General features: G+C 39.3%; 1 protein-coding gene across 1 annotated transcript; it reads right to left on the bottom strand.

Annotated features, from left to right (window-relative positions):
* Positions 1 to 10951: 10951 nt before the first annotated feature.
* On the bottom strand, positions 10952 to 16234 carry LOC125229101. The gene has a single exon (XM_048133880.1). The coding sequence runs from the start codon at positions 16232 to 16234 to the stop codon at positions 10952 to 10954; it is 5283 nt and encodes a 1760-aa protein (XP_047989837.1).
* Positions 16235 to 17295: the final 1061 nt, after the last annotated feature.

The following is a 17295-nucleotide window of genomic DNA, read 5'->3' as shown; positions in this document are numbered from 1 at the left end:
TTTTAACTTTTCATTGCATAGTCCACTCGAGCTAGAAAATGGCAACCTGCTTATTTTTCCTTTCGCACAAATTTTACAATCATACAATTCTGTTACATCTGACATCTTTAAATTCATGCCAGATTTATTTAAAACTCGGACAAGATCTTTCGCATTTAAATGACCAAGACGTTCGTGCCACGACCATACGTCAACCTTTCGCTCAGAAATCGCTGACACTACACCACAATGTTCCTCGACGTAATATAAATTACCTTTACGATTTGCGACCAGTTTAGTATTACCATAGCTATCTTGAACACTAGCTATATTTTTGTTAAACGTAATGCTATAACCTTGATCGGTAATTTTTGCTACTGAAATCAGGTTACATCGCAAATCCGGAACAAATAATGTATTTGGCAATTGCACTTCAGTTTTAGAACCATTATCACATGAAGAAAATCTAACTGTCCCCTTACCTTGTACGTCTGTGCTCGAATTCGTTGCTAAATTTAGCTTACCGGACAACGGTAGTAATGAAGTACCAAATCTATCTGCATCGTTACACAAATGTGACGTACACCCACTGTCAACGATCCAATTTCCATTCTCGTTCCCAACAGCATTAACATCTGAAACACAATTGAATGTTACAAAATTGGAATCAACATCATGTAAATCACTTGAGTTCGACACATACTTTGCACTATCATTACGTTGTTCCTTCTTCTTTTGAGTACAATCCGAGGCTTTATGACCGTGTAAATGGCATTTGAAACATTTATAAATGAATTTCGAACTAGCCTGCTCTGGGGCATCACATGCGCGTTGACGTTGCTCTATGCCACTCTTTGGCTTAGAAGATCTCTTTCCTCTTACAAGAAGTGCCTTATCTATACATTCTTTCTGATTTCTGGAATGTTCCTCTTCTAAAATCTTCACTTTCAGTGCGTCTGGCTTTGGCAATGCATCTCTAGATTCTATTGCACATCTAAAATTGTCAAAACTGGACGGTAAACTATACAGAAGCATTATAGATGTCAAATCGTCAGGCATTTCAATGTCCATGTCAGATAATTGGCTTATTACTTCGAAAAATCTCAAAACATGTTCCCTCAAGTCGCCGTTTTCATCCAATTTACGCAGTAACAACTCTTTTAACAGTGTAGCCTTTTTCGCAGGTCCTTTGGAAGCATGAATATCCTTTAACTTTAACCATACGTCACGCGATGTCTTGCAACCTCTCAGGTTCCTTAATTCACTCGGAGTTATGGATAAAATTAGGTCAGACTTAGCTTTGGAATCTCCTGTCTCCCATTTCGCTACTTCGGCTTCTCCACTTTCTCCAGCTGGCTTCTTGATACTTCCATTAACGTATCCCCAGGCGTCGTTCTTTATCAACACTGCTTCTACTTGGATCTTCCAGGTCTCATAATTACTCTCGTTGAGTTGGTCAATTTTCACAGTACTACTCATTTCCGCTGAAAATTTCTTCCTTTTACTGTTAACACAATTCTTGATTCGTACGAGGGACCATAACCACTGTGGGGGATATCCCACAGGTCTAACACTATATAGCAGAGATCTATAGCACAAGGAAACCAAGAAAGTGTACACCAGGAATTTATTCAATGTTTACATGAGAACTGTTATTGACCGACTGACTTACAAAACGTAAACAAACATATCAAAGAATCGGTTGCTATACCAAATACAAAATATGACAGTATTCCTTCAACAGCCAGTACTGTGGCCTCTTAGGCACAACTCGATTCTATCGAATATCTCATTATCATTATATTCAATACATACAGTAGCGTGGTGACACAGAACTTAATTTAGATAGAAGAAACAAATTCATATATTTGTATAGGGGCCGAGCGTGTCAAATTTTGTACTGAAGTTGATTCTTGCCTGTAATTTTAAATATGTCTCAGGCTCTTGATTGTTCATAATGTTTGTGTTGTTGCAATTGAATATCACGTAACGAGGCATTTTTTATGTTTTGGTTGACTTCAACTTACAAAAATTGACGCCCGAAAGCTGCAAGCTGCGAGTAAAGACGGACAACTCAGTGGATTTCACTGAGTTCATTTGACACGCTAAGTAGATACGTTTGCTTGGGGTGCCCTCTATTTCGCCTATCATTAATTCGCATAATTTAAATTCGCATAACAGATTTGGCATAACATAATTGTTCATAACATTGAATAAGCATAATATTAAAAATGCATAATTCTTATTTCGCATAACAATGAATTTGCATAATTGAAATTTGCATACTATTATTTCGTATAACTTTAATTATCCTAAAATGAATTGCCATACCTACTAACTGTATGGAGAAAGCGATTGGATCAATCAGGGGCTGATTTTCCAATTTCGAGCGCTCGATTTTGAGTGTTTAATTTTATACTGTCTCACTTATTAAGCATGAAAAAAATAGGGGTAAGTAAGGTACACTAGCGGGGCAAATCTCAAGTGGGGGGCAAATGTAACTGGTCAATTTCTTCCATGTTTTACAATGTTTGCATTATAAAAAAAAAACTGTTTATTTTTAAGAAGCATACATGCATTTATGAACTTATCTGCTAATCTTAAATTAAAAAGATTATTTGAGTTAAGGAGTCTTTATTTTATTTATACATTACTTATCATCATTTTATAGGTAAAATTCTATCAGCTAGCTTAAGACATCAAGTTAAAATTTGTTTGAAATTACTTTGCACTCTTGTGGATAAAATGCAATTTTGCTATCTGTTTTCGAACAGAAAAGTAAGCCATTACCCGTTAGTGTGGTGAAAATATAATTTTCTTGTATGCCATTTAAACATTCTACGAAACAAAGTTATGCTTATTATACTTATACCAATTCATCGTTATAACAATTTACATTATGCGCATTAGCATTATACGAAATCTGTTATGCGAAATAATGATATGCGTATTAAACGTTATGCGTAATAAACGGTATGCCAATTCATATTAGGAGTATTCAGTTATGCGAATTAATATAGACCCGTTTGCTTGATCTATGGTATAATATATGACATCTGTGCGTGGTGATTTAAATTAAATAAGTAAATTAACTACTTCAAAAATCAAAGATATTTCATAAAATAATTGATATGTTTCCCTAAATGAGTTGACAATTTCTCTGTAATTAAATGTATCAACTTTAATACATAGCCACACAATTATATTTGAATGTTTAGTTTTGATCAACAGATTTACTATACGAGTAGTTAGGTATATTATGATTTTTATCGCAAAATATTTGCTACGCAACTGTGGACGCAACGAAAAATGTTGGATAAGAAGTAAAATAACGCGTATATTTTTAGATAACACGTTCGCAGTTCTCACGCGCGACAGCTTATCTCACGAATTTGCACATTTTTACGCCTTTAAAGGGCTTTTGAGATCCATTGTTTGTTGGAAGAAAAAACTAAGACTACACTCCGAAATTGGCAATGTTACTTTTTGTCAAATACGAACAATGGAGGTAAGGTTGTTTTGGCAAGAGATATTGTAACACGTTTTCGGAGCCAGCCGATGCCTAGCCATCGCGCCGATTGTTTACGCTTCGTAAAATATTATTCAAAATTTATAGTCGCTCTCTATCATTCTTTGCAATCAGTACAATAAAGACAGTTGCGTTTCGTTTGTAACGGAGCATAAGGGATTGGCATCATAAGGGATTTTTTTCTCCACTCGACCCTGGGATTCATTCAAAAAGGAGATGGTGGGACGACTTGGACGCATTCTACCCAAAATGGTGGGAAAACGCCGACAACAGGTTCGAACAGGAATAAGTTAGAAATACTCTGCAGTGAACTACAATAATAAATCCAATATAATCAGAAAAGCGAGGGTAAACAAGCATCTTCTGAGCGAGCTCACTCCATCGTAGGCCACGTCTTTGCCTTTGGCTAGTCTGTGGTCAAGAGTAAGCCCATTTATAATAAAAAAGCGACTTTTCTGAAAGAATAACTGAAAACTTGCGCTCATTAGAAACAGTATTAAACAATGGACACGTTTTGGCATTTCTGCGATCCTATCATAGTTTCGTTAACAAGAAAGAAAGTTCTTTGTCACAATATTAGACGGAACAAAGGTGCGAATCGCGACATCAAGAACGTGCTCTATCGTGGAAAACTGTGGAAGTTACAAGTAGGTATGTTCGATGCTATACAGTGTGTTTATTTACTCACGTGCAATAGTTTATAAATTAAATGTGTAGGTCGTAGTAAGTAACTTTTACTCGTACATACTATGAAATAACAAAAACCCTCATACGAGTGTAGACTGAAATGTACTATCACATGCAAAAGTACATGCAATTTTGCAGCTGATAGTACGTAAGTGCTCTACAGCGGAAAACTATTATCTGCTATGGAAGTTAAAAGTAGGTAGGTATATTTAATATGCTCGACATACATAATTATAATAAAACAAGTTCAGTTAGACCGATATGTATGGAACCGACAAATTTCGCATTTTCGAGATGGTCCCATAAGTACCAAAAAATGGCAAAAGTTGCTTATGTGGATATCGAATGTTAATATTTCGTTATCTAAATGAAAAAGACTCGAATATAAAAATTCTGCAAATTTTTGCCTGTTCCTTTGTCTTAGCTTCAAACCTTTTAAATCCAAACTTCCAAATGTAAATGCTTTCCAACAAATTTTAAAGCGATCCAATAATTCCAACAAATAGGTATTTTATTCAGCTCAACTAAAACACTCCCTACGGAGCAAAAGTTGGAGTTTTCGGCAATAAATCAATGCTTCACAATCATTGCCGGAAGTTACTAATCACAAATGAGGGACAACTTTTAAGAGGCGATTTGTTTGAGGTACCTGACAGGCGGGAGAGATAAATTATTCATTTGTATTTGTTGAGAAATGTATTTACTAATGATTTTAATTACATTTAGTAATTTGTAACGTTTAAGAGTATTTTAGGCGGCAGGGGAGTACGAGTAATCGAAAGGTCAAGAGACGGCGTGATCGGGAGTCGGTGGCAGACTCATGTTGGGTTGTTGCTTCACCGTAGTGATTTTTAACCCCGACGCAAAAACGAAGGGGTGTTATAAGTTTGACGTGTCTGTCCGTCTGTCCGTCTGTCTGTCTGTCTGTCTGTTGGTCTGTCTGTCTGTGTGTGTGTTTGTCTGTGGCATCGTAGCTCCCGAACGGATGAAGCGATTTCGATTTAGTTTTTTTTTGTCTGAAAGCTGACTTGAGTTAGTCGGAAGTGTTCTTAGCCATGTTTCATGAAAATCGGTCTACTATGTCGCAGTCGGGGGTTTTTTTTCAAAATTTTAATAAAAATTTGTGGTTATTACTGCCTAGTTGGGAATCGAGTTCAAGCGACAGGACAAACATTGACATTAATAGGTGATGTTCAGCTGGCAGTCGTGCTGTTGCAATCGAACAGCTGCAGCTGAAAACGGACTGGTAGGTAACTTAAAACTCCTACCGGTGGTGTTTGTGTCTCGAATTCTGAAACTCTAGATATTGGTATGTATGTAGATATGGCATAATTTGATATAAACTCGCCGTCAATAGAATTTGTGAACAATTTAAACAAACCTTGTAGTCAAAATGTCTATTTTCTATTCTAACTCATCAGATACTGGCTAAATCCATGTTAGTTTTCTCACATTATGATCCTCAACCTTTAAAATAATAAAATTGTGTTAAAATATTGGTATTTTATATAAAATACTTTGTTTACATTATTGACAACTCCTATTGACGGCGATTTTAATTAAATTGCGGGTCACAACTGGATGAGACTATTTTAGGACTGGAGATAAAGCGGGGTACTAGAAGTGAGGCCTATGTTCACTTGTTCAGCACTGGCCGATAAAGGGCTGATAAATATGATAAATGTCCCAGCTTATCACCCAGAAGTATCACGGGGTCGCTCAACAACCGACGCTGGTGTTGAGCTAATCAAACAGATTTTCGATGCCTGGGAGGAGTCACAGGATGCCTTGGATATCTTCTGTGATTTATCTAAGGCTTTCGATTGCGTCTGTCATGAAACACTGATCAGGAAATTGCACTACTATGGAGTGAGAGGATCGGCACTGAATTTAGTCAAATCTTACTTACACGATAGAATACAAAGAGTCGACGTGAATGGACAGCGCTCACCGGGGTCACTAGTCTCTATGGGTGTACCGCAGGGATCAATATTGGGGCCTTTCCTGTTCCTTATCTACATTAATGACCTGCCATATCTTGTAAAGACCCACCATGATATAGTATTGTTTGCAGATGATACTTCCCTTATTTCCAAAGTCAAACGTCAGCAACAAACTTGTGAAAATGTAAACAATGCTATTTCCGAAGTAGTTAATTGGTTTAGTGTTAATAACTTATTGTTAAATGAGAAAAAGACTAAATGTATTAAGTTTGTAACGAGTAATGCTAAAAATGAACAAGCAAGTGTCGTTGTGAAGGATGAGGAATTGGAACTGGTAGATAGTACAGTTTTTCTTGGCATAACTTTAGATTCTAAACTTCAGTGGGGTCCCCATATTGCTACCCTCTCGAATAGACTGAGCTCTGCAGCATTTGCAGTGAGCAAGATCCGTCAGTTAACAGACGTGGAAACAGCTCGATTAGTTTATTTTAGTTACTTTCACAGCATTATGTCATATGGTATTTTACTATGGGGCAGTGCTTCAGAGATAAATACCATATTTGTTCTGCAGAAGAGGGCTATTCGAGCAATATACAAAATGAACCATAGAGACTCACTTAGAGATAAGTTTAAGGACATTAATATAATGACAGTGCATTGTCAATATATTTATGAGAATATTATGTATGTACATAAAAACATTTGTAAATTTAAGAAAAACTGTGATGTACATAATATAAACACTAGAAATAAGCATAAGCTTGCAGTGCCCTTCACTCGGCTCCATAAAATTAAAAAATCATTCATGGGTAATTGTGTAAGATTTTATAACAAACTTCCTAATGCCATCACTGAACTGTCTTTTAATCGATTTAAACATTATGTAAAGCGTATACTGATCTCTAAAGCCTACTATAGCACACAAGACTACATGAATGATGAAACACCGTGGGATACAAGTATTGCTGAAAACCATTAATTATATAGCTTATTAATGATGATATTGATAATTCAATGTATTTTTATACAATTTTTTTGACATTTAGAATTTATTCTAGAAGTTTTTAGACTAGGTAGTATTTTTTTTATACAATTTAGATTGATATCATTTTATTAAATCAATGTAGTTTTAAAACAATATTGTTTATTGCAACAATAAATTGCTCTGATATTTAGAATAAGATGAATATTGTACACTGTTGACAATTTAAAAGTGCTTATTGTAAGCCTATTTGAATAAAGAATATTTTGATTGATTGATTGATTGTACCTACTGAATCTCATTTGTGAAACCAATTATCTTCCTTGGAACTCCAGGTGTCCAGAATTTACTGTAAAGATGCTATTCCTTCTCACTTGATGGTCTCATCGGAAGATCAGCGCTGGAAGTCAGGAGGTCATTTCGTGGCACTTCATTCCTTTCTGTCTTGTTATTATGTGTATTTTTGTCTTGACTGTGTTCACAAAAAATGTTTATTGTATTTTATGCGTACCTTCGTGACTTTTATCAATACATACATACAATCACGCCTGTATCCCATGAAGGGGTAGGCAGAGCACATAAAACTACTCAAGTTTCAGTGCCACTCTAAGGGGTTAATAGAAAACGAAACTTTTATCAATGTTATAATTAATACCCATACTAAGTAATTCCAGCCCAGAAGCCAAGGTTATATAAAAACATTTTGCCCAGTATTCTATCCTCTAAGGTGCAGACTACATTAACGCGGATAAACAGACGAATCTCGCCGAGTACAATATCTTTTCTCTCAGCACTCAGACATTGATTGCCTCTCAGACGCCGTCTGCCATACATTGAGATAGTAACGTTATTGAGTGGTTCAAGTGACAAGATACCTAATCGCGTTAATATTATATTGCTTTGTGTATATACTTAGAGTATTGAATTCTATATTAATGGTTTGGGCCCATATTATGAGCCCCAAACCATTGAGTGTGTTTAGTACAACGTCCCACTTTGTCGGTATGAATAAACTTATAAAGCGTGTTTATTAGCAATATAGCCAAGTAGTATAATAGTTGACTTAACTTTATCGCTCTACCGTATCGGATCAACAGAGTTTAAAGTAAAATCCACAATCCTACGAACTAAATTGACAATTATAACTGACAGGTAACGTGTTACCAGGAACAGCAAAATATAAAGTTTAAAAATAGTGAAGTGTATAATTGTGAAGTACACATAACAGACTAGTTTAAATCAAGAATAAGGTTATTGTTTCAAATAAGAGGTTAAAATTTTTGTATATTGATTAGCCAATCAAATGTGTGATACTAATACAGCACGGATTATTTTATTAATTCTGTTGCGGTAGAAATTAACGGAAAAAAAAGTTCTTTTTTGTACTTACGGTAAAAAAAATGTACCCTTATGGTTTCGGAGTTTCGACATAGGGACCGTGGGCGTGCTAGGTAGGTACTCCCTGGCACGACCACACTATATTTAATGATTTTTTAAATTTCTGTTTTGGTACAAATTCACGAAAAAAAATGTACTTTTTGTACTTACCTTTTTATAAAAAGTACCCGCATGGTTTCGAAGTTTCGACATGGGTTGTGGTCGTGCCATATAGGTACTCCCTGGCACGGTCTGCCAATCAGACTATGCAGCGGCGACATATAATTTAATTAATTTATGTATTTATTGGTAATTATGGCAATCTTTGGGGAGGCCTATGTCCAGACGTCTTTCGGCTGATATGATGATGATGATGATCATCATCATCATTCCCTTGCCCTTTTCCCATTATTTGGGGTCGGCGCAGCAGATCATCTTCCTCCATTTCTCTCTATCAGCCGTCATTTCCATACCTACCTTACCTCCTTACCTACCACTCCATACCTTTCACTCTCATATCGTTGTTCACACATTCCATCCATCTTTTCTTAGGCCTTCCACTACCATTGTATCCATCCACTTTCATATTTACCACTCGTTTTATAACATTGCTTTCATCCCTCCGCATTACATGCCCATACCATGCTGACCTGCTTCCTCTCAATTTCTCTGATATCTCTCTCTCTCTGATTTCTCTGATGACGATGATGATGATAATGTATTTATTTATTTCACTGTCAGTAACTGTCACTTAGTTTTACATGTGCCTATGTCTTTTGAATAAATTTGGTTTTTCAGTCGGTAACCTGAAATTAAATTTGTGACGAATTGAACATTCCTCAGTCTGCAAAAGTGGCATTTTAACAATTTGAACTTTCAGCACGCTAACATCTTTTCATTCGGACCGCAGGCAACGTCGTTGCTTTTAAAATACCGAGGTTCAGTAGGACATGAGCCTTGCCTTCCAATGTGTGGGTATAGGGGGTTTAAATATTAAGTAATTATTTTATTTATGGTTAACTAGTGTTGTTACAGATCGCTTCATACAAAGTACGTCAACATTTTCATGTACGGAATTTTCACCAATGTGGCACAAGTAAATACATATTTTACTGACACCATACATTTAAAAGTAAGTTTCTATGAACCACCTCAGCTAATCAAACATGAAAAAGGACTGATTTGTAAAAAAATGACAAATTCAGAGTGCTTTTTCATGGATACTTTCTAGTTTACTTCCCGTACGATTTTTTCTTATTTGGTTACCATTTTCCGTACATGTTGTGTGGGGTAACAAAAGAGAAAAGTAACAAAAATGTATGGAAATTCTGGGACACATTTTGTCTCTCAGTGACATTGAAAGTACTCGTGATTCTAAGTACAATTGACCTAAAATTCCCTAAAAAAATCAAAATAAAAAAAGTGCAAAAAAAAAGAATGCTCAGTTCAACAAGGAAAACATTGACGCTGAGTAATAATGTTACCAATCCACCCAGAAATAGACACAGAATTGTCAGTGTCAATATCACTAATGTTAAATAGGTACGGTATCTATCCAGTCACTTATCTAAGCCATCAGACGGGCATAGCGGAAAATCTAAAGGTACTTATTAAAAATATTTTAAGCGGGTTACTCACGTGTTAAGTCGATATAACGTTTGACATGTTTCGATCTATTTCCGAGGACCTTTCTCAAGAGTAGCGACCCCGCCTTTACATGACTGTGAAGAGCGCGACGCACACCAAATAAATTAAAATATATATATATATGTTTGAATCAGCAGTTCTCGAAAAGTTTGTACAAAAATTAAGGAAAAAGTTAAATTTGTTTTTATTATTCCTATTTTGTTACCAAGTTTTTTTTGATGAATTGAGATTTTAGTAAGTTTTATTTCGTCATTAAGGTTCTGTTGAAGGACCTGCGGATACGAAGTTCCTAACGAACTATTGTAATAAAATAAAACAAAACGGAAAATAAAATTATGGAGATTGATGGGGAGCCAAACTCACCGATGTTGTCGTCTCGAGAGTTTATCGGGTGGCCACCCTTGCAAAGCTTGGTTCTCTCTTTCCTTGCACTGCACACTCGCGAATCGTTCTATTATAATATAATTAATTAATAACTTAATTCGTTGCGGATATTTTTATTCACCATTGACAACGACTTTCTTTTTGCGGATTGACACTTGACGTATTTTATATTTTTTAAGAAGTTTGGCAAAGAGGCGGATGACATGATAATTAAAAATGAGGTTGAACCTATCATAAGGAAGAGCGAGCGGGATGGACGATATGAATGATAATGAATGAAAAGGGCGCGAACATTTCTCCCCGGCTTTAAAGGGTTCCTTTAAAGGAAAGAAGTACTAAATAAAAAAATAAATAATGACCCTTTTCTTCGAGTAAAATAATAGCGAAAAAAAATAATATTATTCTAACATAATACCCATTCCATTACTGGTTAGGCAAAGGACACAACCGCACGACAGGACGGACGAAACTTCCTTTACTTGTCCTGACAGTAACAACGCGGGTTGAGCCGTCCTTTGAAGGATGCACTGCGTCTACAACACCCAATGGCCATGAGAATGGCGGCGCATTATCTACTTTAATGACGACTACTGTGCCAATTGCGATGGGAACTGATGGCGTTGTCCATTTAGCTCGAGATTGCAACTGATGCAGATACTCTGCTCGCCATCGTTGCCAGAAAGACTGCACTATCCTATCTAGGAGGGCATGTCGTTCACGTAAGTTACCTGACTCGACCAATGGAGTAGGTAACGACAACAGTGGAGCAGTATGGAGAAAATGAGCAGGAGTAAGAGCTGATGGCTCAGCGGGGTCACTGCTCAAGGCTGTTAGAGGCCGGGAATTAACGAGCGCTTCTATCTGAGCAAGCGTCGTTAGAAGTTCTTCGTACGTCAGTATTTGCGTACCGATCACCTTGAAAAGGTGATTTTTTACTATTTTCACCATAGACTCCCATGCGCCTCCAAAATGAGCAGAAGCAGGAGGGATGAACTTCCAATCAATGCGGTTCTCCGCTAGTTCCATCTCTATAAGTGGACGATGAGCATCCAAGAACTTGTAGAGGTCACGCATATAAGAATTGGCGCCAACGAAATTGGTTCCATTGTCCGAATACATGCATTGGACGGGACCACGGCGTGCCAAAAAGCGCTTTAATGCAGCCATGAAGTTGGCGGTACTCAATTCCGTCGCTATCTCAATGTGAAGACAGCGCGTAGTGAGGCAAGTGAAAATACATAACCAAGCCTTGCGACTCTTCACTCCTCTGCCACGAGTAGGCGTATATTGCAGAGGGCCTGCATAATCACACCCTGTATGCGTAAACGGTTTATCCACTTGATTCACGCGACAGCCCGGTAAGTCTGCCATGAGCGGAAAAGACGATTGTGGATTCGCTCTGAAACAAGTGTTGCATTTGGCAATGCGGTCGCGAATGACACGACGAGCCGACAGAATCCAATACTGAAGCCTAAGTATAGTCATCATTGACTCGGGACCAGCATGCAAATGCTTTCTGTGAACGTAGTCAACGATCATATTGACTACATGATCACGTCGCGGGAGCACAATTGGGTGCTTCTGAGAATACTGCAAGTCTGTATTTGTCAACCTGCCTCCAACACGAATTAGACCGTCTTTGTCTAAGAACGGTTTGAGCTTTTGTAAAGCAGGTGAGCAATATTTCTTGCTCTTAATTTTCTCAATATCGTCACAAAAATGTTCGTTTTGCAACGATGAGAGAATTTTGCCTTCAGCAAACTCTAAGTCGGATCGGGTAAGGGCCGTGGGGAGCGGTTTCGGATTAAGGATGCGGTACACGTATACGACGATGCGCAGTAATCGAGACCACGACGATATCCGCTGCGCGAGGGAATAAAGTGGTGACTCTGACACATCCGTAGTAGTAGCGTGTGCAAGAGGCTTAAGCTCCGGCACTTCTCCGATGGACTCTCGATCGAGCTCCCTTAAAGGCCATTCTGATGGATGCTTGGATGCCCAAGCCGGTCCTGTAAACCACAAAGGATGATCCACAAGCTTAGCAGGCGTCAGGCCACGCGACAAGCAATCCGCGGGATTTTCTAAGCCCGCCACATGATGGAAGCAGCTGGCCGGTACAGCTTCAATTATCTTAACAACGCGATTGGCAACGAATGTTTGCCAGCGGTGTGGTGATGACTGAATCCAGCAGAGCGCAACTTTCGAGTCGGTAAAGGCGTAGATCTCGTTAATGTTGTAACGGGGCTCGAAATTATCTTGCACCTTCCGCATGAGCTTTGCCAGGAGGACAGCAGCACACAGCTCTAATCTCGCTACAGAGACTGTCTTCAAGGGAGAGACCTTCGACTTGGAACACACCAATCGAACTGTCACTTCATTCCCGTTTATGACCTGAAGATAAACTACACCTCCATATGCCCGCTCGGAAGCATCACCGAAGCCTAAGAGGTTTATAGTACAACCTTGTACTACCCCGAGATGACGCGGTATATGAATTTCATTCAATTTTGGCAACTCAGAATAAAATCGTTCCCATAAATTTACAATATGGGTCGGGGGAGTCTCATCCCAGTCGCATTTGATCAACCAAAGCTCCTGTATGAGGAGTTTTGCGTAAAGGACAACTGGAGCTACTAAGCCGACGTTATCCCATAGGCGAGCCACTGCAGACAAGATTGTCCTTTTAGTGCACGTTGGATCTGGCTCTGTCACCTTGAAATGGAAATAATCGCCAGATTTATTCCAACACAAGCCAAGGACCTTTTGCGAGACTCCTGGGTCTATTTCCAAGTCTACGGAAGCCCTATGAGAAGCAGGTATCTCACGTAGCACGGCCTCTGAGTTGCAGGTCCATTTGACAAGATCAAATTGACCGCATTTGAATAGGTCAATAAGCTCCTTAGCCGCAGCGATAGCAACAGATTCATCCTTCTGTTGCGAATCATCTGACATAATGCTGAAGCATACGTCATCCATGTATGTGCAGGACGATGCGATCGCTGCTGCCATTGGAAACTTATGTCCGTCGTCTGCAATCAGCTGGCGAACGACGCGGAGCGCGTGATATGGGCTCGACTTCATACCAAAACATACACGGTTAAATTCGTATGTCGTAATGGGATCTGCCGGGCGGAATCTATATAAGATTCGTTGAAACTGGCGGTCCGATTCGCGAACACCAATCTGTAAAAACATTTGGCGACAATCGGCTGAAAGCGCTATTTTGAATAAGCGAAAGTTCAAGAGGATTGAAAATAAATCCCCTTGAAGATTGGGCCCTGAGTGCAAGACATCATTCAGCGACAGGCCTGTAGTTGTCTTGCTACTCGAGTCCAGGACCATACGAACTTTGGTAGTGGTCTTATCCTCACGCACGACAGCATGATGAGGAATTATGTATGCGAGGGCTGAAGAGGTGTTCGCGTTGAGAGAGTTAGTCACGTCCGATATATAACCCTTACTGACGTATTCACGAATTATATCGTCATAGGCGGCACGTAACACACTCGATGACTCTAGCTTTCTTTCAAGACAAAGAAATCGCCTCTTAGCAGCCGAATGCGACTCTCCGAGCTTGAACACGTCATCTCGGAAAGGCAATGCCACAGTATATCTACCACTAGCGTCGCGCGTAGTGGTGGCGCGGAAATATTCCTCGCATTCAAAGTCATCCTGGCTTTGAGCGGGCGGAGCGGATACTTCCTCAAGTTCCCAGAACTTTTTGAGGAGGTGGTCCATGGAATCCACGGAAGTACAACAAGCTGAAGTATATTTACGCGGTGGCTGTAAAGCAGGCACCGAACCCATTAAAATATACCCCAGTACCGTCTGTATAGCTGGTGGCATATAGTCCACTTCGCTTTTGACGATGTGCGGCAGCAGCAAATGTGGAAATATAGTTGCACCCACCAGTACATCAATGGCGACGGGCGTATCCAACGTGTCGTCAGCTAGAGGGAGACCATGAACATGTGTCAGTGCTGACATGTCCACGGGCACTGACGGCAGGTCGTCGGTGATGCGATCGACCACCAAACTCGAAACGTCGAAGTTGACATTATCGTCGAATCGCGAAAATACTTTTACGTTTGCGTTCCCCTTAACAATTTTCTTGGTTTTTCCAATGCCAAATACAGAGCTTGGTTTCCTATCAAAAGTTAAACCTAAGCGCCTACAACATTCTTCAGTAATGAAGTTACTTTGTGACGCTGTGTCAAGCAGACATTTGATAACCTGCGTTTCACCCTTACTGTCGCGAACGATGACCTTTGCGGTGGACAGCAAAACCGTGTCACACGAAGATGCTGAGTCTTGATTGGACATTTTATTGTTAGAGGCAGCAAGTGCTTGCGTCACGATAGACGTGTTACAGGACGTGCCTTCCGGCGGCGAGGATGTTTTAATAGCTGCGTTGCTCGAAGATGCATTTGACTCATCAGATGTCGAAGCTTTTTCATCCTTGTTCTTGTCAAAATGCAACAGAGTATGATGCTTTTGATGACAAACTCGACACTTCACCTCGGAATTGCACTCGCGGGTGCGGTGTTTAATGCTTAAGCAGTTAATACATGCTTTAAGCTCTTTAGCGCGTTTGAAGCGATCAGAAGACGTTAAGTCGTTGAAAGAAGGACATTTGAATAAATGTTCATGGACAATATTGTCACAAATACATTTAGTAGTGCTCGCGCAAGCAACGTAGCTTTGTAGTTTAGGTGCGGCACTACGCGGTTGAATCGACTTAACACCTTTTTCGCGCGATGGATTTACGGCGGCGGAGACGGCGGTACATGGTTGCGAGTTTTGATAAATCCTAAACTGACTTTTCATGAAATCTGACAGATCGCGAAATGTAGGCAATTTCGTATTTCGATGCAGCATCTCAAATGCTCGAAGAGTTTCCTGGTCTAACTTCTTTAAAGCTATATGCATAAGCATAAAATCGCTTAAATCATCCAGCTTAAGCGATTTAAGCGCATTCGCAGCTGTCACAAACTTATCAATGAATATCTGGAAGTTAGACGAGGAAGCGGGACCATTAATCTTCAAATTGAGCATTTGATCCATGTAAGTCGAGGCAAGAGTGCGCTTATCTTGAAATCTGTCAAGTAGACTATCTAGAATAAGCTGATAATTGTCAGCGCTCGGAGTTATGCCTGCAAAGACGGCTTGAGCTTTTGGTGACAATTTCCCAATTAAATAAAACAGCTTCTCCTCGTCGGTAAGTGACAGATTGTCGTGCACTCTCGATTTAAAACTAGCGTAGAACAGCGGCCAGTTACGTATGTCTCCATCAAACGCTACCAGTTCCATCGTTGGCAAAGAAGGTCTAGCTCTCTCCACCGATAAAGGCGGCGAAGAGGCCGGCGGTGCGGCTGGTTGCAGTCGCTTGACCACTCTCCTGATGCGGCAGTACAAATCTTCAAAGGCTATGAGCGGCTGATAGTTAGGGACAGCAGCCGTCTTAGTCCTCAGTAGCGTGCGGTTGTACTCATTTACCACTTCTTTGAACTCCGTCCGAAGTTCGTCAATAGTGTCAGCAGCGTCAAGAAAACTTTCGCGACTCACTGCATCTGTATCGGCAACTAGCGACTTTTTATAAATACCCTGGACGAGTTCAAAGAAGACGTTGCGTTTTGCTTCAAGCATTGACAACTCGTCTTCATAACACCAGCTGTCAACGCTTTCGGCTTTTGTTTCTTTTGCCATATTGCATGAGAAGGGTTAAATATGCGGTAAATCAATTTATGTTCCTATGAAGGATAAACTCTTATAAACGTATACCTAAATTGCGGGTGCGGTTAATAATATATATTTAGGTAAATAATTTATAAGGGCGGAGCGACGAATAAAGTTATACACGTATAAATAAATACCTAAACTGCGGGAGCGAGTAAGTAAGAATAATTTAGGTAATATTTATACGGGCGGTGCGGGAGGAGAACGATTCGCAATGAATGTATGAGGAGAAAATAGGGGAACAGGGAAGAGAATCCGGTTCGAAGGACCAGAAATGTTGAAGGACCTGCGGATACGAAGTTCCTAACGAACTATTGTAATAAAATAAAACAAAACGGAAAATAAAATTATGGAGATTGATGGGGAGCCAAACTCACCGATGTTGTCGTCTCGAGAGTTTATCGGGTGGCCACCCTTGCAAAGCTTGGTTCTCTCTTTCCTTGCACTGCACACTCGCGAATCGTTCTATTATAATATAATTAATTAATAACTTAATTCGTTGCGGATATTTTTATTCACCATTGACAACGACTTTCTTTTTGCGGATTGACACTTGACGTATTTTATATTTTTTAAGAAGTTTGGCAAAGAGGCGGATGACATGATAATTAAAAATGAGGTTGAACCTATCATAAGGAAGAGCGAGCGGGATGGACGATATGAATGATAATGAATGAAAAGGGCGCGAACAGGTTCTCTAGTATCTATATTTTCTTAATTATAACAATTATCCTGTATATATCTTACGAAAGTCGACTTATATTACTAAATGTTGGTAACAAAATAGGATCAATTAAAATTTGCTGACGTGGCTATGTACAAAGTTGACGGGAACTGCTGAAATATGTTTGAGTTTTGTACTCGTAGCTAAAGGTTGTTCACTATTCGTGCTTAAAAATGGAACATCGGATTGCTGTCTATGGACGCTCTACCTGAATAGATAGTTTGCGATGCATGGGCCTTTTCTAAAGCCTGAAAAGCTTCGACATAGGTATGTGCACTAGAAAAACTCTTTTTATGAAAACATTTGT

This window comes from Leguminivora glycinivorella, chromosome 8 (genome assembly GCF_023078275.1).
Source record: "Leguminivora glycinivorella isolate SPB_JAAS2020 chromosome 8, LegGlyc_1.1, whole genome shotgun sequence".
Lineage (NCBI taxonomy): Eukaryota > Metazoa > Arthropoda > Insecta > Lepidoptera > Tortricidae > Leguminivora > Leguminivora glycinivorella.
This window is presented reverse-complemented; position numbering and strand designations above follow the sequence as displayed.